This window comes from Saccopteryx bilineata, chromosome 2 (assembly GCF_036850765.1).
Source record: "Saccopteryx bilineata isolate mSacBil1 chromosome 2, mSacBil1_pri_phased_curated, whole genome shotgun sequence".
Classification (NCBI taxonomy): domain Eukaryota; kingdom Metazoa; phylum Chordata; class Mammalia; order Chiroptera; family Emballonuridae; genus Saccopteryx; species Saccopteryx bilineata.
In genome coordinates this window covers 230,955,272-230,977,397 of record NC_089491.1, presented here as the reverse complement: position 1 = coordinate 230,977,397, position 22,126 = coordinate 230,955,272, and the positions used below count along the sequence as shown (strand labels likewise).

The 22,126-nt window shown below is 47.3% G+C and overlaps 1 protein-coding gene across 3 annotated transcripts in view; it reads left to right on the top strand.

The window, feature by feature from the left end:
• HUNK (hormonally up-regulated Neu-associated kinase) overlaps positions 1-22,126 on the top strand; it is a 105,530-nt gene that overhangs the window by 49,750 nt on the left and 33,654 nt on the right. For all 3 annotated transcript variants that reach the window (XM_066259541.1, XM_066259542.1, XM_066259543.1), the window contains exons 3-4: positions 986-1,041; positions 7,104-7,239. In XM_066259541.1, coding sequence (XP_066115638.1) covers positions 986-1,041; positions 7,104-7,239 — 192 coding nt within the window. The remainder of the gene's footprint in view (positions 1-985; positions 1,042-7,103; positions 7,240-22,126) is intronic.

The following is a 22,126-nucleotide window of genomic DNA, read 5'->3' as shown; positions in this document are numbered from 1 at the left end:
CTAAAAGCTGAATTCAAAATGCTATGTTTCAGAACAATAGAAGAAAGCATTTTGGGTGTATGTGGAAGGGAGTGATACTGTAACATATGTAATAGTTATGGTGCCTCTGAATTGACAGGCTGTAATTTAAGATACTTATAATCACTGACCTAGGTGGTTTTGATAACCAAATACATGCTTTTGCCCTCATTTTTTCCTTCAGAAATGCAAAATGATCTCTTTGGTAATGTAGAGTCATTGCTATTCACCAAGCATCTGGGATCTGCAAAAGTCCTGGGGTGCAGGGGTGAGCAAGGCAGGCATGCTTTCTGCCCTCAGCACAGATTCACAGGCACGTCACACCCAACATGACCCCGAGTCCTATCTCCTTCCTGTGTCCTCCTGTCAGCTCAGTATCAGCTATCGGAGACACCCATCATCTGATTAGCAATCTTTATTTCATCTGTGATCCTGTAAGGCGAACGTAAAGTCAGGTGTAATATCAGAGATTTGGACCCTGACATCTTTGGGGTTCCATTTTTCTGTCCACCATTACAACCGCTTGCTAAATAAAATAGATGAACTTACTATTACCTGCCAATTTGTACTGACACATTTTATCTGTGTTCAGTTCTTTTAAAAGTGCTTCCCTGTGTCTGTTGTTCCCTGCTCTGGCTGATGCTGCCCACCGTGTCAAAACACGCAGCCACCTTTGTGCCCCTGATGGTTTGGCCGTTCTCTCTTTTAACCCAGTTCTGGGTCACGCCTAGGGTTTCAGCACCCACCTCGCTCCTTCCAGAAACTTCTGCCCCCAGCGCGCCTTGTCTTCTCTGAACTCCTTGCGCAGTTGTGGTCTGAATCCAAGAATTAATCACATTTTATAAATATTTCCTTACCGTTCGTGCATGTGTGGGCAGAAAGTGTTATGGGTGGGTTCAAAGTGGCTTGCTCCTTCCTGTTCCTTCAAATGCTCATCTGATGTGTTATGTGGTTTTGTTTGTTTCAGAGACTTGAAGATAGAAAATCTGCTACTAGATGAAGACAATAACATCAAGCTCATCGGTATGATTTTTTTTCTTTTCTTTTTTTTTAAAGCAGATTATCCTGTAAGTGTTGTGCTGTCGACTGTCACATATTTATTTCTGGATTACTGACTGAGAAAATTATTCCTGATCTATGATTAAGCCCCAGGCGGTACTTCCTGATCACTTCCTTTTACTTCCAGCACTTAGTGGTTTCAAAAATGAAAATTAATTTAAAACATAATTTAAACATAACAAGGAAGGTAAAAGGCTGTGCAATGAAGGCGGCAAAGTGACCATAAAATGAACTTTACAGCCCCAAATAAGTGTTTGTTGGTTACGTGTTCTTTGGGTTACTCAAGCTTCAGCTTCTCCATGAATTACTTTTATTTGGATTCACCGTAAAAAAAAAACTTCTTAAAAAGAGTGGGAGTAGTTTGGGGTGGAAGTGCTGCCCTTTGCTTAGCCGTCCGTGCCTTATGTCACGTGGCAATGTGCGTTGTGGCACCAAAATCGGGAACTCAGTCTGCCCTCTCTGTTTAATGTAATCTCTCCGGCCCTGCAGCTCGATGCGGCTCAGTGCGGCAGGGCAGAGAGAACCCTCACAGAGGGCCACAGCGAGCTCTGCACCAATCAGGGGGTTCCTGGAGAGCCCAGCCACAACTGGGTCACAATGAATTCTGGTTGTGTTTGCCTGTGTGGTGGTGCCTGGCAGAATCTCCAGGCGACATTTCTGCAGCCAAGTGTAGACGGCACCCACTTCTACTCCTCTCTTTTCTTCTTCTTCTCCGCTGCCTGTGCCAGGAGTTTCTCCCACTTCACTGGCTTGAAACAGACTTCTCTTAGGGGAAGGGAGAAGGACCCAGAGAGCTTGGTGAGTTTAACTGTTGGACTCAAGAGGAAATGTTGTTTGGCAAATACTGAAAGCCATCTCAAGACTGGAGTCTAAAAGATGTCACTCAAAGGACTGATAGACGCTTTGGAACCACAGTCATCTCCCCCAATCAACTCAGACACGGGGCTGCAGACACTCTGGGCCCCTTGCTGGGTGACTAAGCACCAGTGACAGGTGGTGATGAATACTCTTATTATTAGAAGATTAGCAATTAAGAAGGAACCAATTTTCTCCCCCCCCCCCCACAATTTCAAAGTATGTGTTCTTAGAAGAGTCTTGAACAACTCAGAAGATCTTCTTTTATCAGATTGTCTTCAGTTGTCCCGAGGGCCGAACACAGCAGCGTTAGTAAACAGGCAGATGTCCACATGCCTGTGGGCCGTCATCTTGTCCTCATTGGGATCAGTGGCAAGAAGCCAACCAGTGACCTGGTGAGGAATGGAAGGCAAAAGGTTGTTTTTAGGGTCCCCTGTCGTTGGAAAATATGGGACGATAGGGACAGCGGTAGAGATGGAGAGCAAACAGGCTGCGTGAAGTCGAGCCTGAGGTCCCAGGTGGTCCAGGGCCCAGTGCTGCATGCAGGGCACACACGGTACCTTTCCTTCCATTTGCCTCCCTTCCTGCTCTGCACTGCTCTCCCTCCTCTCCCCCGGTGAGAGCCCTGGATGACTGTCTGGGAAACTAGACAGGGGTGGTGCTATAAACAGTGTTGGAAAACCCCGCTCAGGAGATCCTGCAGGAACTGGGCACTGGAAATGGTAGACGTGCTTATAGGGACTTGTGGATTGACCGCATGATGAAACCTGTACCAATAAGATGCAGAAATGAGGTACCTACATGAGAGCCCCATTCCCCTTGATGTGAGTGGGATGGTGCTTCTTTGGATACTGGAACCGTTCCTTCTTTCCTTTTATAGGTCATGCTTTTGACCTACCTTCCTTCCTTCCTTCCTTCCTTCCTTCCTTCCTTCCTTCCTTCCTTCCTTCCTTCCTTCCTTCCTTCCTCCTTCCCTCCCTCCTTCCCTCCCTCCCTCCCTCTCTCCTTCCCTTCCTCCCTCCCTCCTTCCCTCCCTCCCTCCCTTCCTCCCACTTTTTACTTTTTTTCCAGGTACCGTACATGTCATGTTACTTTGCGTTAGTTTCAGGTGTACAGCGTTGTGGTTAGACAACCACATGCCAGGAACCGCTTTATGTGGGTGCCTCAGAGTCTCCACCTCTCAGCTTGGCAGCTGCTGGATTGGCTCCCAAACAGGCATGTCAGCTCCTTGGGCCCAAAATAGGGCCTTCCAGAAACCAGGTGTCAGAAACCAGAATTCCCAGAACCGTGGGAAGGAGGCTGTGATCCTTGGCTTTCCCCTTTGTTAGAGCTTTTTTTTTTTTTTTTTTTGTATTTACAGAGACAGAGAGAGGGACAGACAGACAGGAACGGAGAGAGATGAGAAGCATCAATCATTAGTTTTTTGTTGTGACACTTTAGTTGTTCATTGATTGCTTTCTCACTCATATGTGCCTTGACCGTGGGGCTACAGCAGACCGAGTGACCCCTTGCTCAAGCCAGCGACTTTGGGCTTAAGCTGGCAACCTCGGGGTCTTGAACCTGGGTCCTCCGCATCCCAGTCTGATGCACTATCCACTGCGCCTGGTCAGGCCCTTTGTTAGAACTTTTTCATGCGCTCCCCCAATTCTGTCGTGAGCAGTTGAAGCCAGAGCCCTGACTCTCTATAGCCAAAGGAGCCCCCCCTAAGGTTCCCTGGAAATTGCATTTATTGAGCTGAATCTGCATTTCCCCATTTTTCCCCCTATATGTGGGGAAGGGAAGGTGCTGAAGGGAAGCAAAGTGTTTTCATCCCTCAGTTGGGCAATTTGGATCAAATATCTCTACAACTGTCTTTTATTTTGCAGCTTGAAAGCCCTTTGAACGTTTTCTTCAAAGGCGTTTTCCCTAGTTGTTTTTCAGAGGTTGATTATAGCTATTGCCATTTCTTCTTCCTAGTTTTCCTTTCTTTGAAATATTTTTGATTTAAATAGGTTTACTGAAGCCGTGTTTCAAACGAGCTCTAGCTAACCAGGCGTAAGATTTTATTTCATCGGGATTTTCTTTTCCCGCCTTTGAAAAACAAAAGCAGCCCGATGTTTGATAGTTCAGGATCATCTTAAAATGTCAGTGGCGCTGCTTGGCAGGGGCTGCCCCTGGGCTTTCCGAAGCAGCTTTCACGTGTGCGGTTTTTTGAGATTTCACAGTGCTGCTCTCAGAAAACCCAGCGATCATTGACTCAGGCACTTACCAAATCAAATTGAGGCTGACCCGTGTGACATTCCTGGGAGCTGCTCTCCCCTTTCACAATCCTAATTATAGGCCTATGTTTAAAAATTTTAATAATTACAGCTACGAATGTGAAACCTACTGGTTACTTCTCTACGAGACACTGCAAATTAAAACCCTTTTGACTAGTTCAGCTGAAGACACTCAAGATGCAGATTTTTATCTCCTCCACTCCCCAAAACCATCAGCTAATTTATCTTCCTGAAACTGTGCTTGAGACTCTGTGTTCCCAAACTTGCCTGGGAACCGTGTGGGGCGATCTGGCCTCTTGTCTCACTGGGGTGCCTGGGCCCCATCTGCTGTCACGCACTTCTTTGTAGACACAGGTCCAGGAGCAAAGGGAGGGAACAGAATGGGCCAGTTCTTTGCATGACTGGAAGGAGCCCCGCGGAGATGAGGAATGGAGTCTTTTGTTTTGACCTCAGGAATCTTGAGAGAGAAGTTTTCTGGGACTCCTAGGAGTTTGACTGCTTGTGAAACTTTCTTTAAAATGTTGCCCCATCAATATAATATCTGTATTCTGGGGTGCTGGCTCTCCCGGTCATCCTAGCGGGTGCCCCTTGGGCACTCAGGTTTCATTAACATTCCTTCAGGTTGATTTTCACACTGAAAGCATCTTCATATGAACATAGTCACATCTTTCCTTTCCTTTCAGGGATACTGCAGGGTGGACGGAGCCTCAGATCCCTTTGAACAGGATCCCCTGGAAGGAAGTTTGTGGCTGCCTCCTGAAGGCTTTTCTGGGGCAGGTGGTGAGGGACCCACAGGCGCTGTGCCCTGGGAAAGGCAGCGTTGGGAGGGGCAGGGAGGAGGTTGGAGAGTAGTAGCAGAGGAAGAGAGGAAGAGCGCGGTACCAGAATAAAATCATAGCACAGCAAAGGCACAGTTCACTGTGTGAGTGCACCCCCTCCTGCGGGTTTGCCCGTCCCTGTGGTAGGTTCTGACCCCTCATCTCCAGCTCTGAGCTGGAGGCTTTCAGAACCTCGAAGAGTCTGCCTCGGTGGGGTTTGGGAAATCTCTTTCCTTCTACAGCTCACCCAACTGACGGTGGGAGAAGCTGTGGAAACAGCAGGGCCTGTGGTGTGTGTAGTAGTTTTGTGGGCCCACCTGGCGTGTCTTCTTTTTGTGGGTTTTCCCACGGCTCTCCCAGTAATCACGCGCTTGGCACGCAGAGACAGGGCAGAGTCAAGGAGGAAACACGGTAATGAAGTCAGATATAAATCGTGCCAGCTGGGGAAGTGTGAGGGTTTTGTTCAAGATGTGGAGAGAGTCCCTGACCACAGCCTACTTCTGACTGAGCCCTGTGAGCTGACAGTCAGCTGCTTGGGGACAAGAGCCATAATGTTGACATTGAGTTCAAAGGAGGAACCCTGATCTTGAACCATGATCTTGACTCTGAGCTCAACAAAGATTATGGACAGATATCAGATGAAAGAGGACATTTAACTGTTCTTTAATTACCTGTCTTTAAGATCAAACGTCACCTGACTGGTGGTGGCGCAGTGGATAGAGCACTGACCTGGGATGCTGAGGTCCCAGGTTCAAAACCCTAAAGTCGCTGGCTTGAGTGCAGGATCATCTGGCTTGAGGACAGGTTTGCCAGGTTGAGTGCAGAGTCACCGGCTTGAGCTTGGGATCGTAGACATGACCCCATGGTTGCTGGCTTAAAGCCCAAGGTCACTGATTTGAGCCCAAGGTCGTTGATTTGAGCTCAAGGTTGCTGGCTTGGGCCCAACGTTTCTGGATTGAGCAAGAGGTCACTGGTTTTGCTGCCCCCCCCTGGTCAAGGCACATATGAGAAGCAATCACTGAACAACTAAAGTGATGCAACTACAAGTTGATGCTTCTTATCTCTCTCCTTTCCTGTCTCTCTCTCTCATTCACTTAAAAAAAAAGATCAAAAGTGAACACGTAGCTAAAAAAAAAAAGGGAACACAGCACCAAGGGCACAGGACCCAGATAGCTTTAGCCGCATTGGGCTCCTATTCAGAAGAAAAGTGACTGTGAGTGAGGTTCCTTAGTCTGGTTCTCACTGATGTCTTCCTGGCGTTATCTTTGTAGCCAACCTTCAGCGTTGTCTAGATCATTGGGTCTATCTTTTCTCCCCTCTTCAGGTCACCATGTGTTGCCCCACGTATTGAAAGCGTTTTCAAAAGACTTGCATGGCCTGACCTGTGGTGGCGCAGTGGATAAAGTGTCAACCTGGAAATGCTGAGGTCGCCGGTTCGAAACCCTGGGCTTGCCTGGTCAAGGCACATATGGGAGTTGATGCTTCCAGCTCCTCCCCCCCCTCTCTGTTTCTCTCTCTCCTCTCTAAAAATGAATAAATAAAATTTAAAAAAAAAACCCAAAAACTTGTAACAACAACAAAAAAAGACTTGCATGAAGTGAAAATGTTCAGCTGAAAGAGTCAACTCTGAATGGTGGGATCACTTGTCCCTTGGGGGTGACATGGACACCAGCCTGAGAAAATCAATCTTCCTTCAGCAACCTGCTGGAGGCTGGGTTGCCTACCCCAAGGCCTCACTTCCTGTCTCAGTTCTGGAAAGCAGAGCCCCTCTCTTTCCTGGATGTCTCATTTCCAAGACACGATAGAAGTGGGTTTCGGCTTCACGTTGTCTTAGCTCGAGTTGGGTTTGACAGTGAGGCCTGATGGAGATGTCTCTGGGTAGGCCAGGACATCACCAGCTCATATCTTTTTGTCCAGAGACCCGTGTGCAGAGGTGACTGTGGGCAGTGGCTGGGTTGCCTTTTGGATGCTAAATTATACATTAGCCTGAGAGAACACTTCTTTTCCTGCTGCTTTTTTTTTCTTTCCTTTTATTCCATTTTCATGTCCACAATATCCTAATTTGGAGCCTGGTCTGTCCTCCCCCTCTCCGCAGACTTTGGTTTGAGCAACTGTGCGGGCATCTTGGGCCACTCGGATCCGTTCAGCACGCAGTGCGGCAGCCCAGCCTACGCCGCTCCCGAGCTGCTCGCCAGGAAGAAGTATGGCCCCAAGATCGACGTCTGGTCCATGTGAGTTACTGAGCGAGCTTGTAAAAGTGGGTGCTCCCCTTGCGGCCTCCGCTGTCCCTTCCTTGTGAAACGACATTTGGGTATGTGATGAGACTGTGTTAGATTGTAGGCTCTGGCACGGGTATTTAGTGATTCTCTGGGGCCCAGCTTTTCACCTCTCTTCCTTCTGGTCTTTTCTCCACAACTTGCCCGAGAGGCCTTTACAAAGTTTGTTTAGGTGATCAGAAGACAAGAAAACAGAGCCCTACATGCACGCAAGTCACATCTTTTTGTTGCTTAAAATCCCCCCCTAGCTCTCCACCAGCGTCCGCATAGACTAAGCCCGGTGCCCGGAGGTGGGGGCCACACTCCTGTAGGACTCTGCTGCTCCCTATGCCTGGCCCTCCCCCACCCCACACTCTGCACATTCTTCCTCAGGCATGTTGGCCTCTGTCTTGTCCCTCCTGTCCCTGGACTTTGCATACCTATTTCCTTTGCCAGGAAGGTCATGTCCAAGCACTCTAAGTGGCCTGTCCTGCCCCACATTTCAGTTTTAACCCAGTCACCACTACAGATACTGCCGCTGAGTTCTTTGTGGCCAGGGCCCCCGACTCTGTCTCCTCACCCCTCTACTTTCCCCTCCAGCACCTCATAGTCCCTCATGTTCCTGCTCGGGGGCAGACCCAGTCAATATCTGCAGGGATGAGTCATGAGTTCCTGCAGGGGCTCTGGTCACTGAATTCAGGTCCTTCCTGTTCCCCTCTTCATCACTTGTCAGTGGTTCAGGGAGTAAATCCCTTGCCCTGTGGAAACGGGTTTCAGACAAATAGACAATAGACAGAGTGGGCTCCTGATGAAGACATAGAAGCTAGAGATGAGGGGTTGCTGTGAACCCAGGTGTGCTGTTCTAGAACATTCCTTGAATTCTTGGCTCTCCATTGTCCAGGTTGCAGAAAAGCTGGAGTCTGGTGCTTGCTTGCTGTGTGGCTGCCTCTCTGTCATTCAGTGTTCATGGTAACCCGGGAAACCCTTACTCTCTGTTAGCCCCACTCTATGGAAGAAGAATGGATCATAAGAGAAATTAATAAAGTATCCCAAGGTCACGGAGCCACTACGTGGTGACAGTGTGCGTCTCCAGGGTCTCAAGATAAAGGACTAAACCTTGAACATGATGTACCTGCCCTAGCATGACCCCTGGGGCTCATCGGCAGTCATTCTCCCTGCCCCTGTCCCTTTCCCTGTCCTTGTTCTTGTCCCCCACCTGTTCTCTATCTAACACCAGTTTCCTGTTCCTGAACACAGCCCACCTTCCTCTCAACCTCTGCCCTTGAACCCAGCTCCTTCCCTGGGAAGTCTTCTTTCTGTTCCCTTTTCCTCTTGTGTTGTTGGAGGCCAGTTCCCTTGGGCAGCCCTCCTGTCTCCTGCAGGCTGGCTTGGAGGCCTCCCTGCCTCCTCAAGTGCCCTTGGCCCTCACCCTGTGGTCATTGAGGCACATTATCCAGGTGAGCAGAGGTAGAGGTCAGAGGCTCTAGTTGGCAGAGGAAGCAAACTGAAGGATGTGACCATTGCCAGGGCCTAACATTAGAGGAATCCTGAAGTTCTGGTGGAAGATGAAGCAGAACCAGAATGCAAATGGGAGTCCCAGGGCCACAGAATTCCCTGCACTTGCCCAGAAAGGGCTAGCTCTCCCGGAACCCAGCTTGTCAGCAGGGGGAACAGGTCAGTCAGTAATCAGCTTCATTGCAAACTCCAGGACAAGACAGGAGAGGGGCTCGGGCGCACCCAGAAGCACCATAGCTGGAAGTGGCACACCGGGCTCTTCCTGGGCTGAGCTCTGCTTTCCTGGCCACCTCCCCACAGGAGGCATGGCTGAGAATATGGGTGGAGGGTGTGTGGTGTCCAGTGGCCCTGCAGGACTAAGGGGCCACATGCAGTGGGTGGGGATGGTGGTGGCAGGGAGGACGCCTCTTTGAGGGGCCCTGGGGTTTTGGCGCATTGCTAATCGCAGACTCTGTACTGAGTGCTGAAATGCCTCAGATCCTTCTCAACACAGCGTCCTGACAGCCGTCACCCTGGGTCAGAGTTGGTACATGAACTGAGATGTGTTCTCAGTCCCTTCCCGTGCTTGAGACCGCTCAGAAGTGCTGGGAACATCATGTCCCTCAGTGCACACTCATTGACTAGATGAACATGAGTGTTCTTTCCTTAACCATGAGGGGACCCACTTATGCTAAGTAGGACGCTCTGAAGGGGTCCGATTTTGCACCAAAAAGGGAAAAAAGGGTGAAAAAAGGGTGTGGAGAATGGGGAGTCTGAAAGACCAAATTACCATTCAGGGGTCTCATGTAACTGTGGTGAAGGCAGGGGATGGGGACATCGTGACCAAAGGGAAAGTGAAGATTGGCATGGAGAGCAGGTGACAGTTTGCTCCTGAGGTCTTGCTCTTGCGGGCACTGGACAATACAGTGTTGTCAATGTTGTCATGGTGATGGGGCTGAGCCTGTGGAAGGGGAGGGACCCTTTCCAACCATCAGCGGCGGAGCCGGCACCTCCCCAAATCTAGGAGAGCAGGTGGAAGGAAAGAGCCCTGGGGTTGTGATGCTGGTGGGAGAGGCTGGGTCTCCATTCCCTCCTGCTCACTGTTGGTGGGAGCCAGCCTCATCCCGTCTGGGCACACGCTGGGCTGTGAAAACCCAGGCCGCGCTGTCTGAGGGTCAGTCTTCAGCTTAGCCCCTCTGCTGAGCCCTCTGACCTCAGAAGGGATCCTCCTTCAGTGACCACAGATGCTCCATTCCTCTGTGTTTGGACCTTCCCATTGCCACCTGCTGTGTGCTGTCCGTTAGCCCCAGAAGCAATGGTGGCACTGAGGGGGAATAGAGGTGAGAAGCTGCAGGGAGGGTGACCGTGAGCCAGGAGCACGATGCCCGGACACTCCCCCTCTTCCCCGGCTGCCGACGCGGCTGGGTTGCTCTGGGGACAGCTGGTCATTTCTTTGCAAACCTCCGCATTTTATCCACAAGGAGGTGATATGTCACAGAAGATCCTCCTGAAAGCTGTCATCAGACCTCATTCTGGGTTCAGGTCCCATAAAATAACATCCAAAAGCCTTTGCTAGGTGGTCATGTGTCTATAGACATTGGTCGTCATCCAGTGGTGGCGCAGTGGTGCCCATGCTCACCTTTGCTTAGCCACGAGGGGCCCTGTGCTCTTTTTTCTTACGAATGTGGCTTCCCTGGAGCAGCTCTGCCTGCTGGCCGCCTGGAACATTCCCAAGGGGATGAGGCTGTGACCCACGTCTTATTCACAGGGATAGCATAAATTAGGCCCCTGTGAGAGGCTGTGATCAAGTTTCAAAAACAAAAGGAAGCTATGTGAGCAACAAGCGGCTGACCAAAAATTTGTTCATGTGGCACATATTTGTGAGCCAAGCACAGAGCCGAGTTCTGAGCATGCGCACAACAGTGAGTAGGACCGCCGCCTCGGTCGGTCGTGCACCTGGCGTGGTCCTTGTTGACCCTCACACACCCCAGGATGAGCAGTGTTCCAAAGGCTCCGCACCTGTTGGTTCATCTCACCCACCAGCAACCATTCAAGGGAACACTTTGTTACCCCATGCTACAGGTGAGGAAACTGAGGCACAAGGAAACTTAGGCACTTGTCCAAATAGCATGGCTAGTGTGACCAGGCCAGGGTTCGACCAAGGTGTCTGACTCCGGATTCTGCCTTGGTTGTCGCTCTCCACGGCGTCTCCTGTGCTGTGTCTTCTTGTACTGGGTTTGTGTTCTCGTGAGGTCTACACACAGTGACCACTGTGGAGGAAGTGGACGGGATGCAAGGATCGAGGATGGGGTGGCCTCCTGAGGAGATGACCTGAAAGCCACCTGGGAGGAAGGAGGTGAGAGGGAGGAAGGCTCTAGGCAGAGGGAAAGGCCCTGGGGTGAGGAGGGGTGGGCAAGTGTTTAGATTCTTCCCTAAGGGCAGTGAGAGGCCATTGGAGAATTGTTAAGCAGATATGAGCAGGTAACAAAATGTTATAGTTGACTCATTTCTCCTTCCAGAAGACATGCTGGGGTCCTGACCCTCAGCATCTCACAAATGTGACTGTATTGGGGAAATAAAGTCTGTACAGAGGTGATCAAGTTAAAATCCAGTATGGCTGGCATCTTTATTCAAGGGGGAAATTTGGACACAGAGAGACATAGGGGAATGCTATCTGACAAGGAGAGCAGAGATTGCAGTGACGGGTCTACAGGCCAAGGAGCACCAGAAGCTCTGGGGGGATAACTTGGTACAGATCCTCTCTCACAGACCCCAAAAGAGCCAAGCCTGCCAACACCTTCTTCTCAGACTCTAAGCCTCCAGAACTGTGAGAAAATAAGTTTCTGTTGATTAAATCCTGAAATCTCAGGAAAGATCTTAAAAGTAAACCCCTGAGTGCTCATGTCAGCAGCACAGACACTAAAATTGGAACAACACAGAGAAGATTAGCATGAAGCACTCCATATTTCTTAAAAGAAAGAAAGAAGAAAGTAAACTGATGAGGGAAAACACATCAGATTTAGCAGCCATTCTCCTTCCCAGTAAGTGTGACATAGTTCCTTTATTGAATCAACTTGACTAACAGACAAAACAGACTAACTGAATGCATGGTCACCTCTCACCCAACAGAGTGTGAGTCTCCATGGTCAACCAACAGCGATCACCAGATGGTCATGCCATAAAATCGTTGCCGTCACCTATAGGTAATAAATTATCAGCTGCATGAAAACCACAAATAAAAGGAAAACACAAAAGTATGTAGAATTTTGTCCACATGATGATGGAAGGGTCCACTAGAGTCAGAGGGCAGGGTCAAGGTGCCTCTAATGCCATGTTGGGCAGAGCAGGTCGCATGGCCAAACCCAGGTGGGGAGATAGATTCTACACCCAGATGGGGCAGTGGCAAGGACTTTGGGAGTTTTTTTTCCCTTTGGCAGTCTACTCACTCACCTACTGCTATGAACTAAATTAGGTCCTCCCTGTAATTTCATATGTTGAAGCCCTAATTCCCAATTTGACCGCATTTGGGGCCTTCGGAAGGTAATTAGGTTAGATGAGGACATGAGCGTGAAGCCCCACCCTGATGAGATTACTGTCCTTGTAAGAAGAGACTCCAGAGAGCTTGCTTGCTCTCCGACATGTGAGGACACAGTCAGAAGGTCTGCAAGCCAGCATGAGGGCTCTCACCAGCACCAACCATGCTGGCACCCTGACCTCAGTCTCCCAGCCATCAGCACTGTGGGAAATAAATGTCTGTGGGTTAAGCCACCCCATCTGTAGTATTTGTTATGGCAGCCCGAGCTGACTAAGGTACCTACTTACCTGCGGGTTTCACCTGTAAACAAATAGAGCATGACAGGCACAGTGCAGAGAACACATCCGTCTGAGAGCTGGTTTAAGCCAGGAAGGCTTCTGAGGTGAGTTTAATCTGCTCCTGGGGACAAGGTGGAGTTTGCTAGGTGGGGAAAGGAGGGGAACGTTCCAGGCGACAGGGAGAGTGTGTGGAAAGGCAGAAGAATCGATGGCCTCTGATGATGACGATTGCTCTTGATCTTGGAGAAAGTGTAAAACTTCAGACCTTCCGGGAGAGGTTATATTTTTCATTGCTTCAGGAGGTTGTGCCTGAGACGCAGTTGGTTTCTGTTTGGTGCCCATGAGTTTTGCTGTCAGGACTGGAAATGGAAAACCCAAAGAGAATTTAATTTAAAAGGCTGTTTAAAAGAAGAGAATGAAAACAGAATCAATTTTCTCTCTGGGTCAGACACTGTTATTACCTAACATCTCCTTTTATTGTTTCAACTCAACAACAAAATGAAGAGTTCATTTTCCAAATCAAAAGCAAACGCCCCTCTCCAAAGGTTTTGGACCTTGATGACAGACAAGACCTTTTCTCAAGACTTCTGAGACTGACTTAGGAAGAAAACCACCTTGTCATTTCAGGAAGCTCTGGGAGAGAAAGCTCTTCCCCATACATGGGGCCCCAGGTCCTCCCCTAGTGAACCTGGAATTACCAAGGTCAATGGAAAATGTTACCCTTCATCTTGGGGGTTTTCCATAATTTTTAATGGTCATTATTTTCATCTGTGGACCACCGAGGAACATCTTTAAAATCGTTCACTTCTTCCCTTTTCATACAGATGAACGAGATATCTGAATCCGTATCTCCAAGGAACTTTGAGATTTCAGATATAAAAACAAAAATATTCATTCTGGTGCAGTGAACCTTTTTTTATTTTTTTTAAATTGCTAACTTACTTTTCCTCCAAGTGGAAAACATGGCAATTAAAAAAAACTTTAATTGCAGATGTACCTTTTACATGAAAAGAATCAAAATTAACTTTATTTTCAGAATATTCTAGTGCTTGTTTGAGAATGTTGGTGCCTCTCTGAAGGGTGAGGAAAATGGAAATGGAGAGCTCTATCCCCAAGAGATTGAGAATCCAACATTGTTTCCAACCAGAGCTGTTCTTTGCTGTCTCGGGGGCACCTAGGGTGGGCGATGCCTTCGTGGGAGGCCTGGTGCTTGTGGAGGGAGGTGCAGAGCACACTCAGACACCTTCTCAGCCTCACCCACTGTTTCATTTAATGGGAAACTCTGTCCCCAGGGCCGTCCTTTGGGTAGACCATTTGGCTGAGGGAGCCATGATGTTCTCAGCCTATATCAGGGGTCAGGAACCTTTTTGGCTGAGAGAGCCATGAACGCCACATATTTTAAAATGTAATTCCGTGAGAGCCATACAATATGTTTAACACTAAATACAAGTAAATGTGGGCATTTTATGTAAGACTAATACTTTTAAAGTACAATAAGTCTCTGAATCTTTTTAATAATGTTGTTATGCTGTTGCTAACCAATGATGAATAAAGTACTTCTTACCATTAATGTGACTTCTGGTGCTGCATGGTTTTGCTGATGACTTTGTAGTCTGTTTGATACGTGGTGAGGTTAAGCTTCATGCAGGCGTTGAGACTTCCATCCGTTAAACACGATCACAGGTTGGTCTTAACGTTCTTTAAATGTGAGAAAGACTGCTCACATGCATACGTAGAACCAAACATTGTCAGTACAGCAATACTCATACGCTGCAGTGTGTGGTGTGTGACGGGAAGTGCGTTCCAAGTTTTGACAATCAGCTGGTCCGCGGGTTGAAGTTTTTTCATTTCTCCCTCCTTGTGTTTGCTCGCCAACTCTGCTTGCTGTCGTGCAAGTCTTTCAAATCTTCATTCAGTGACTTGAACTTATTCACCCACATGTCTGAGGCCTTCAGGTCAGCAGCTTATAGCTCAAAATCTCTGACAGAGACACTGGGGATGTAACTCAGGTCGGCGCTGTCCACTACACACTCGTGTGGATGGGTGATGAATTTTAAAAGATGAGTGTGCTCACGAAATTCTCCAAAGCGTGCTTTGAATGACTGCAGGAGATTAGATGTGAAGCCTGCTAGCTGCTGGAGATCAAGATGTTGAGCAGGGCCACTTGCTGTGCATGCATCTTTAAACTCTCCTAGTTTTTCAAAGTGTAGTAAATGACCTGTTTCAATGTCGGCGATGAAGAGTTCTAACTTGTTTTCAAATGCAAACACTGCCTGTTGAAGGGATAAGACTGTATTTCCAACGCCTTGCATTTTCACATTGAACTGGTTCAGATGTTCAGTTATGCCCACGAGATAGTAGAACTTCAGGAGCCACTCAGTGTTAGCTAACTCAGGATGCTCGACGTTTTTCATTTCAATAAAAGTCCAGATTTTGCTCAGACAAGCTGTGAAATGGCTGAGCACCTTCCCTCTTGACAACCAACGCACATTGCTGTGCAGAAGCAGACCAGGATAATTATTCCCAACTTTATCCAGCAGCGTTTTAAACCGGCGATCATTTAAAGCTCGGGCAACAATAAAGTTGACCACCTGAATGACCAGCGACATCACCTCACCAAGCTGCTCGCCACACATCTGAGCATAAAGCTCCTCCTGATGTAGGATGCAGAGAAAACTTAGAATGGGTCTCTTTTCATGTTTATGAAGAAGCACTTTGAATCCTCTGTTTTTCCCACCATGCACGGAGCATCATCAGTACACACCGAAATAAGTTTATCCATTGGTAGATTTTTTTCTTTAGTGAACTCAGTGAAAGACTTGAATAAATCCCCTCTTCTTGTTGTCTCTTTCATAGGCAAAACAGCAAGACTTTCCTCACGTAGTGTGTCACCGACATCATACCTTGCAATCATACTGAACTGGGATGAATGGCTTACATCTGTTGACTCATCCAAAGCGAGAGAAAAGAATGGTGCTGCATTTTTGTCCTTCACTTATGTTGTCTCAATTTGATTTGCCATCATGATGGTACGATTGTGAACAGTTCTTGCCGACAGAGGCATGTCTTTTATTCGTTTGATTATCTTGTCTTTATCTGAAAAGTCGTCAAAAAGTTCATTGGCAACATCAAGCATGAATGTTTTGGCATACTCCCCATCTGTGAATGGCTTTCCGTTTCTCACAATTGCTAAAACACCAGCAAAGCTAGCCGAATTCCAGTCACCTTGTTGGGTCCAAACATGGAGTTGCTGCTGACTAGCTTGCACTCTGCACAGTAGCTCTTGACATGCTTTCTTCCTGCTATCCCTGCTGGATATTTTGATGCAAATGTAGTATGGCATGTGTCAAAGTGCCGCTTCATATTTGACAGTTTCATCAATGCAATTTTATCATTGCATATTAGACACACTGCAGAACCTGCTCTCTCCACAAAGGCGAATTCCTCTGTCCATTCCTGCTGAAAAGTACGATACTCCTCACCTTTTTTTCTTTTAGTAATCTTCTTCGTCAAAAGGGTTTCTGCAATTAGCTAGCTGACTACTTGATTAAAAGGAGGGATGTTTACTCCCTGACCTCACAATGACCTGTGTGCGTTACGCATTATCCAATAAAAATTTGGTGTTGTCCCAGAGGACAGCTGTGATTGGCTCCAGCCACCCGCAACCATGAACATGAGCGATAGGCAATGAATGGATTGTAATACATGAGAATGTTTTATATTTTTAACATTATTATTATTTTTATTAAATATTTGCCTGCCCTGGCCAGTTGGCTCAGTGGTAGAGCATCGGCCTGGCATGCAGGAGTCCTGGGTTTGATTCCCGGCCAGGGCACACAGAAGTGCCCATCTGCTTCTCCACCCCTCCCCCTCTCCTTCCTCTCTGTCTCTCTCTTCCCCTCTTGCAGCCAAGGCTCCACTGGAGCAAAGTTTGCCCGGGCGCTGAGGATGGCTCTGTGGCCTCTGCCTCAGGCGCTAGAATGGCTCTGATTGTGGCAGAGCGATGCCCCAAGATGGGCAGAGCATCGGCCCCTGGTGAGCATGCTAGGTGGATCCTGGTCGGGCGCATGCGGGAGTCTGTCTGACTGCCTCCCCGTTTCCAGCTTCGGAAAAATACAAAAAAAACAACAACCCCATAACAAAAAAACAAAACAAAACAAAAAAAGATTTGTCTGTGAGCCAGATGCAGCCATCAAAAGAGCCACATCTGGCTTGCGAGCCATAGGTTCCCGACCCCTGGCCTATATAGATCTGGCTGGTTCTTCAGGAAAGAGATTTGTTTCAGGCCTCCAACTCTGTTTTCCCCTCAGCTACTGCCCAGAGTAAAATATGGAAGGACAGCATTTTCTCTCCATTCAGACCCCTCAAAATGAAAAATGGCAGGAGAAGGAGATGGAAGAAATAGACCTGTAGCTCCTTTTGGACCATTTAGAAAAGCTTTTGACTTTTAAGAGAGAAGCTTCCTTTGTCTTCTGAGATTTCTCAGTTATAAAATCTAAAACTTTTTTTTTTTAGATAGCATGTGCATTTAAAATAGAAAAGGGAAAGGAAGAAAGGAAATGGGGAAAAGTCCTAAAATCCATAAAAAAAATGATTTCTTGGCAAAAGCAGACCACTTCCTAGAGCAGTCATGATGTTTGAGGCTTTCCAAATGTGTGGATCCTACTTTCAAGATCTTTAACCAGAGTTGCCGTGGAAGTTGATGCTGAAAGGTGGAAAGAGCTAGTAACTCTCAGGTACAGGGTTGTTTTTAATTTTTCCGAGGTAATTTCCATCTTGAAGAGTCACACAGACGCCAGGTGTCAGCTGAAGGCTCTCTTGGCTGTGCTCTGGCATTAATGGGGCAGTGTTCGGGGATCCTGCCCACCTGCCCCATGAGAACAACTCATCAGACCCCTACCTGCCAACACAGCTCCATGGCTGTGTCCCTGCATCTTGTTATAGTTGTTGGCCGACTTCCCCAGCGGGCTGTGACTGTCTTTCTTTTTGGGGGTGGCAGGTGATACCTCAGCTTTTCCTCCAGGGAACAGTTTTGTGTAGCAGACTAAACATTAGGGTCAACATCGGGCTCCTGAGTTAATTCTGAAGTGTCCACATTTCTGTTTGATGGGGACCTCTTTCCCTTCCCCAATTCTTCCAGCTGCCCCTCGGTGTCACTTTTCTGCTTTCAACACCAAAATTATTCCACACTGGCCAGTACCTTTGGGGTTTCTTCCACCCAATGATGACTCACCTGTATTTTTTTTCTGTTTGGAAAAACCCGGATTGTATTTGTTTGTTGTCTTCCTGCATTCCAGAGCCTCATCACTTTATTTTAAATCACCTGTGGTTCTTGGGGGCTCTGCGCCTGCCATGGAGAAGCTAGAAAGCCCCAGGCCATGCTTCAAAAGACACGTCAGGAAATTCTGAGCATGTTTGGAATCCTTGCTAATTCTGTGCGATTACAGAGATTTATAAGCTGCATTCCACAATTTTCCTCGGTATTCTCACATTCTTCTGAAACATCAAGGGGACTAGCTTTCTCTTTATCCAGATATTAGAGGTAGATGGAAACTGCAGGAGGTGGTATTAAGATGCTCAACCTGGTTTCCCTCTTAAAATCCCTCTAGAACCCCGTGACTGTTCACGTGGGTGCCCATCAGCATTTGGCACCTAAGATATGCATTGTAGGTTTTTTTTGTCCTGTTGTTTTTAAAAAAGTTTTGGGATGAGCCCTGGCCAGTTGGCTCAGCGGTAGAGCGTCGGCCTAGTGTGTGGAGGACTCGGGTTCGATTCCCGGCCAGGGCACACAGGAGAAGTGCCCATTTGCTTCTCCAACCCTCCGCCTTGCTTTCCTCTCTGTCTCTCTCTTCCCCTCCCGCAGCCAAGGCTCCATTGGAGCAAAGATGGCCCGGGCGCTGGGGATGGCTCCTTGGCCTCTGCCCCAGGCGCTGGAGTGGCTCTGGTCGCGGCAAAGCGACGCCCCAGAGGGGCAGAGCATCACCCCCTGGTGGGCAGAGCGTAGCCCCTGGTGGGCGTGCCGGGTGGATCCCAGTCGGGCCCATGCGGGAGTCTGTCTGACTGTCTCTCCCTGTTTCCAGCTTCAGAAAAATGAAAAAAAAAAAAAAAAGTTTTGGGATGAAATAGTGAACCACGTTTGTCAGGCAGTGAATCTATGCAGGGCACAGCACTCAGCACTGTCTGTGGCTTACCTAGTTTGACCCTCACACAACCTGAGCGAGAAGGACTACTATTCCCCACATTCTATAGACAAGAGCCCCTGGGGTGATGGTGGTGGGTGCTCTTTAAGGACTTGTGACTGCTTCTGTTGGTGATAAACTCCAAGGAAATGGAATTCTGAAGTCAGTTTGGAACAATAACCCTCTGGAGTTACTACAAAAATCACTCGCTGCGTCCTGGTCTGAATCTGACCATAGAGGTTCCTGGAATCATCTTTTTTTTTTTCTTTCTTTTTTTGTATTTTTCTGAAGCTGGAAATGGGGAGGCAGTCAGACAGACTCCCACATGCACCCGACCGGGATCCACCTGGCATGCCCACCAGGGGGCGATGCTCTGCCCATCCAGGGTGTCACTCTGTTGTGACCAGAGCCACTCTAGCGCTTGAGGCAGAGGCCATGGAGCCATCCTCAGTGCCCGGGCCATCTCTGCTCCAATGGAGCCCTGGCTGCGGGAGGGGAAGAGAGAGACAGAGAGGAAGGAGAGGGGGAGAGATGGAGAAGCAGATGGGCGCTTCTCCTGTGTGCCCTGGCTGGGAATCAAACCCGGGACTTCTGCATGCCAGGCCGATGCTCTACCACTGAGCCAACCGACCAGGGCTGGAATCATGTTTTAAGACAAGCATCTGTTACCTGTATATGTGGTCCCAGCCAGACCACGTGAATGGCAGCGACTTGAGAGTTTTGTCATCTTTTGTGGCTAATGGTGACAAGGAGATAAGAAGTTTGATGTCTCAAGGACTCTTGAAGAAAGAAACTTACATAAAAGTTTTAGAGTTGGCCCTCCGGCCCCATGTCGCCAAGCTCCTGCTGTAACGTAAAGGTCACATTCTGTAGCGATCCTGACATATTCTGCAGTATTTTACACACCGCTGCCCCTGCCCCCGTGACAGGGAGCTCTGTGTTAAAGATAAAGGGAAATATATAGGGTCACAGGAGTATTCTTCAGACTTGAGTATTGTACAGTCTTCTTAGAAAGAACAAACATTCTGGTAACCCTTCTTGACTCATTAATTTTATTTACATTTTATTTACTGTTCATGAACATAAACTTAAACTCCTTTTACGTATGGCTCTCTACAGATAAAAGCCAAAAATAATTTACAAGTTAAATCTAACCAAGTCTAAAAAAAACACCGGATATTCAAATGAGCCACATGAATCATGGGCCACGAGTACTGTTCCATGCGAGATGAAGTAACTGCTCACACGGTCCGAGTGTGATTCTCACTTCTGGGCTGGGCTCGGAGCAGGTCAGGCCGTTTTGTGATCATTCCCCCTCTCTTCCCTCTTCCAGCGGCTTTCGAACTGGAGTGTGCACCCCAAGCTTCTGAAGGACTTGTGAAAGCAGACCGTGGGCTCTGCACCTAGAGTTCCTGATTCAGCAGGTCTGGGGTGGGGGTCTCAGGATTTGCGTTCCAGCAAGTTCCCAGGTGATGCCTCTGCCACTGGTCTGAAGACTACCCTTTGGGAACCACTGCAAGACTCAGATCATCAGAAGACTTTTTTTTTAAAATCATTTTTTATTTTTCAATTACAGCTGACATACAACACTATATTAGTTTTAGGTGTACAAACCAATGATAATATATTCTATAACTTGCTAAGTGATCATCCCTATAAATCTAGTAGCCATCTGACACCATACATAGTTATTAGACTATTATTGGCTATATTCCCTGTGCTGTACTTTACGTCCCCATGACTGTTCTGTAACTACCAGTATGTACTTCATCCCTTCACCTTTTTCACCCAGCTCCCAAATCCCTCCCATCTGGCAACCGTCAGAATGTTCTCTGTATGTTTCTGTTCTGCTTCTTTATTTGTTTTGTTTTTTAGATTCATCTGTTGACAGATATGTGTTTATTGCCATTTCATTGTTCATATTTTTTATCTTCTTCTTCTTCTTTAAAGAAGACCCTTGAAGATTTTATATACTACTGGTTTGGTGGTGATGAACTCCTTTAGTTTTTCCTTGTCTGGGAAGCTCTTTATCTGTCCTTTGATTTAAAATGATAGCTTTAGCTGGGCAGACTGGTCTTGGTTGCAGGTCCTTGTTTTTCATCACTTTGGACATTTCTTGCCAACCCATTTTGACCTGCAAAGTTTCTGTTGAGAAATTAGCTGATAGTCTTATGAGAGCTCCTATGTAGGTAACTAACTGCTTTTTTCTTGCTACTTTTAAGATTATCTTAAAGGTCTTTAACATTTGGCATTTTAATTATGCTGTGTCTTGGTGTGGGCCTCTTTGGGTTCATCTTGTTTGGGATTCTCTGTGCTTCCTGGACTTGTATGTCTTATTTCCTTCACCAGGTTAGTGAAGTTTTATGTCATTTTAAATTTTTTAAAATTCATTTACTTTTAAAAATAGTTTTATTGATTGATCTGAGAGAGAGCAGGAAACATCAATTTGTTGTTCTACTTATTTATGCATTCATTCAGTGGTTGATTCTTGTATGTGCCTTGACTGGGGATCAAACCTGCACCCTTGGTGTAACAGGATGACACTTCAACACACTGAGCTACCCATTTAGGCTTTATTATTTTTTCAAATAAGTTTTCCATTTCTTGCTCTTTCTCTTCTCCTTCAGGCACCCCAGGATACGAATGGTGGTATGCTTGAAGTTGTCCCAGAGGCTCCTTACACTCGCTTCATTTTGTTGGATTCTTTTTGCTACTCTGATAGGTGTTTTTGCTTCCTTATCTTCCAAATTGCTGATTTGATTCTCAGCATCATCTACTTTATGTTGATTCCCTGTAAATTAGTCTTCATTTCAGTTAGTGTATCCTTCATTTCTGACTGGTTCTTTTTTTCTGGTTTCCATGTCCTTATTTATGCTGTTGAAGTTATCTCCAAGTTCAACTACATTTCCCTAAGTTAACTGAGCATCCTTATAACTGGTGCTTTGAGCTCTGCAACTAGTTGATTGCTTGCCTCCTCCTTCCTCATTAGCCTGGGACAGTAAAAGTGATATTTTGGTAAAAGTTGTTGTGTTGGTAAATAAATGCAAAAAAGCAGGCCCTGAAATCGCGGGTGAGGGGTGGAGGATGTGCTTGGTGGTACAGTTGTCATCCAGTGTCCCTGGGTAGGCTTTGTTTACTAAGTTTTGTTTAGTGTATTACCAAAAAGAAGATAAAGAAAAAGAATTGAAGAATGCCTGGAGAGGGTTCATGTACCTCAGCTTGAGAAACACCATTTGGGGTGGGTATTCTAAAACACTTACCTGCAGAAAATACAATATTGTGCAGTTTATCAGCCTCTTCAGCATGAGGTCTGAATGTTAAGAGCCAGGATTGAGGCACGGACAGGTGAGCAGGGGCAGAATCACCTGATCCTGTCC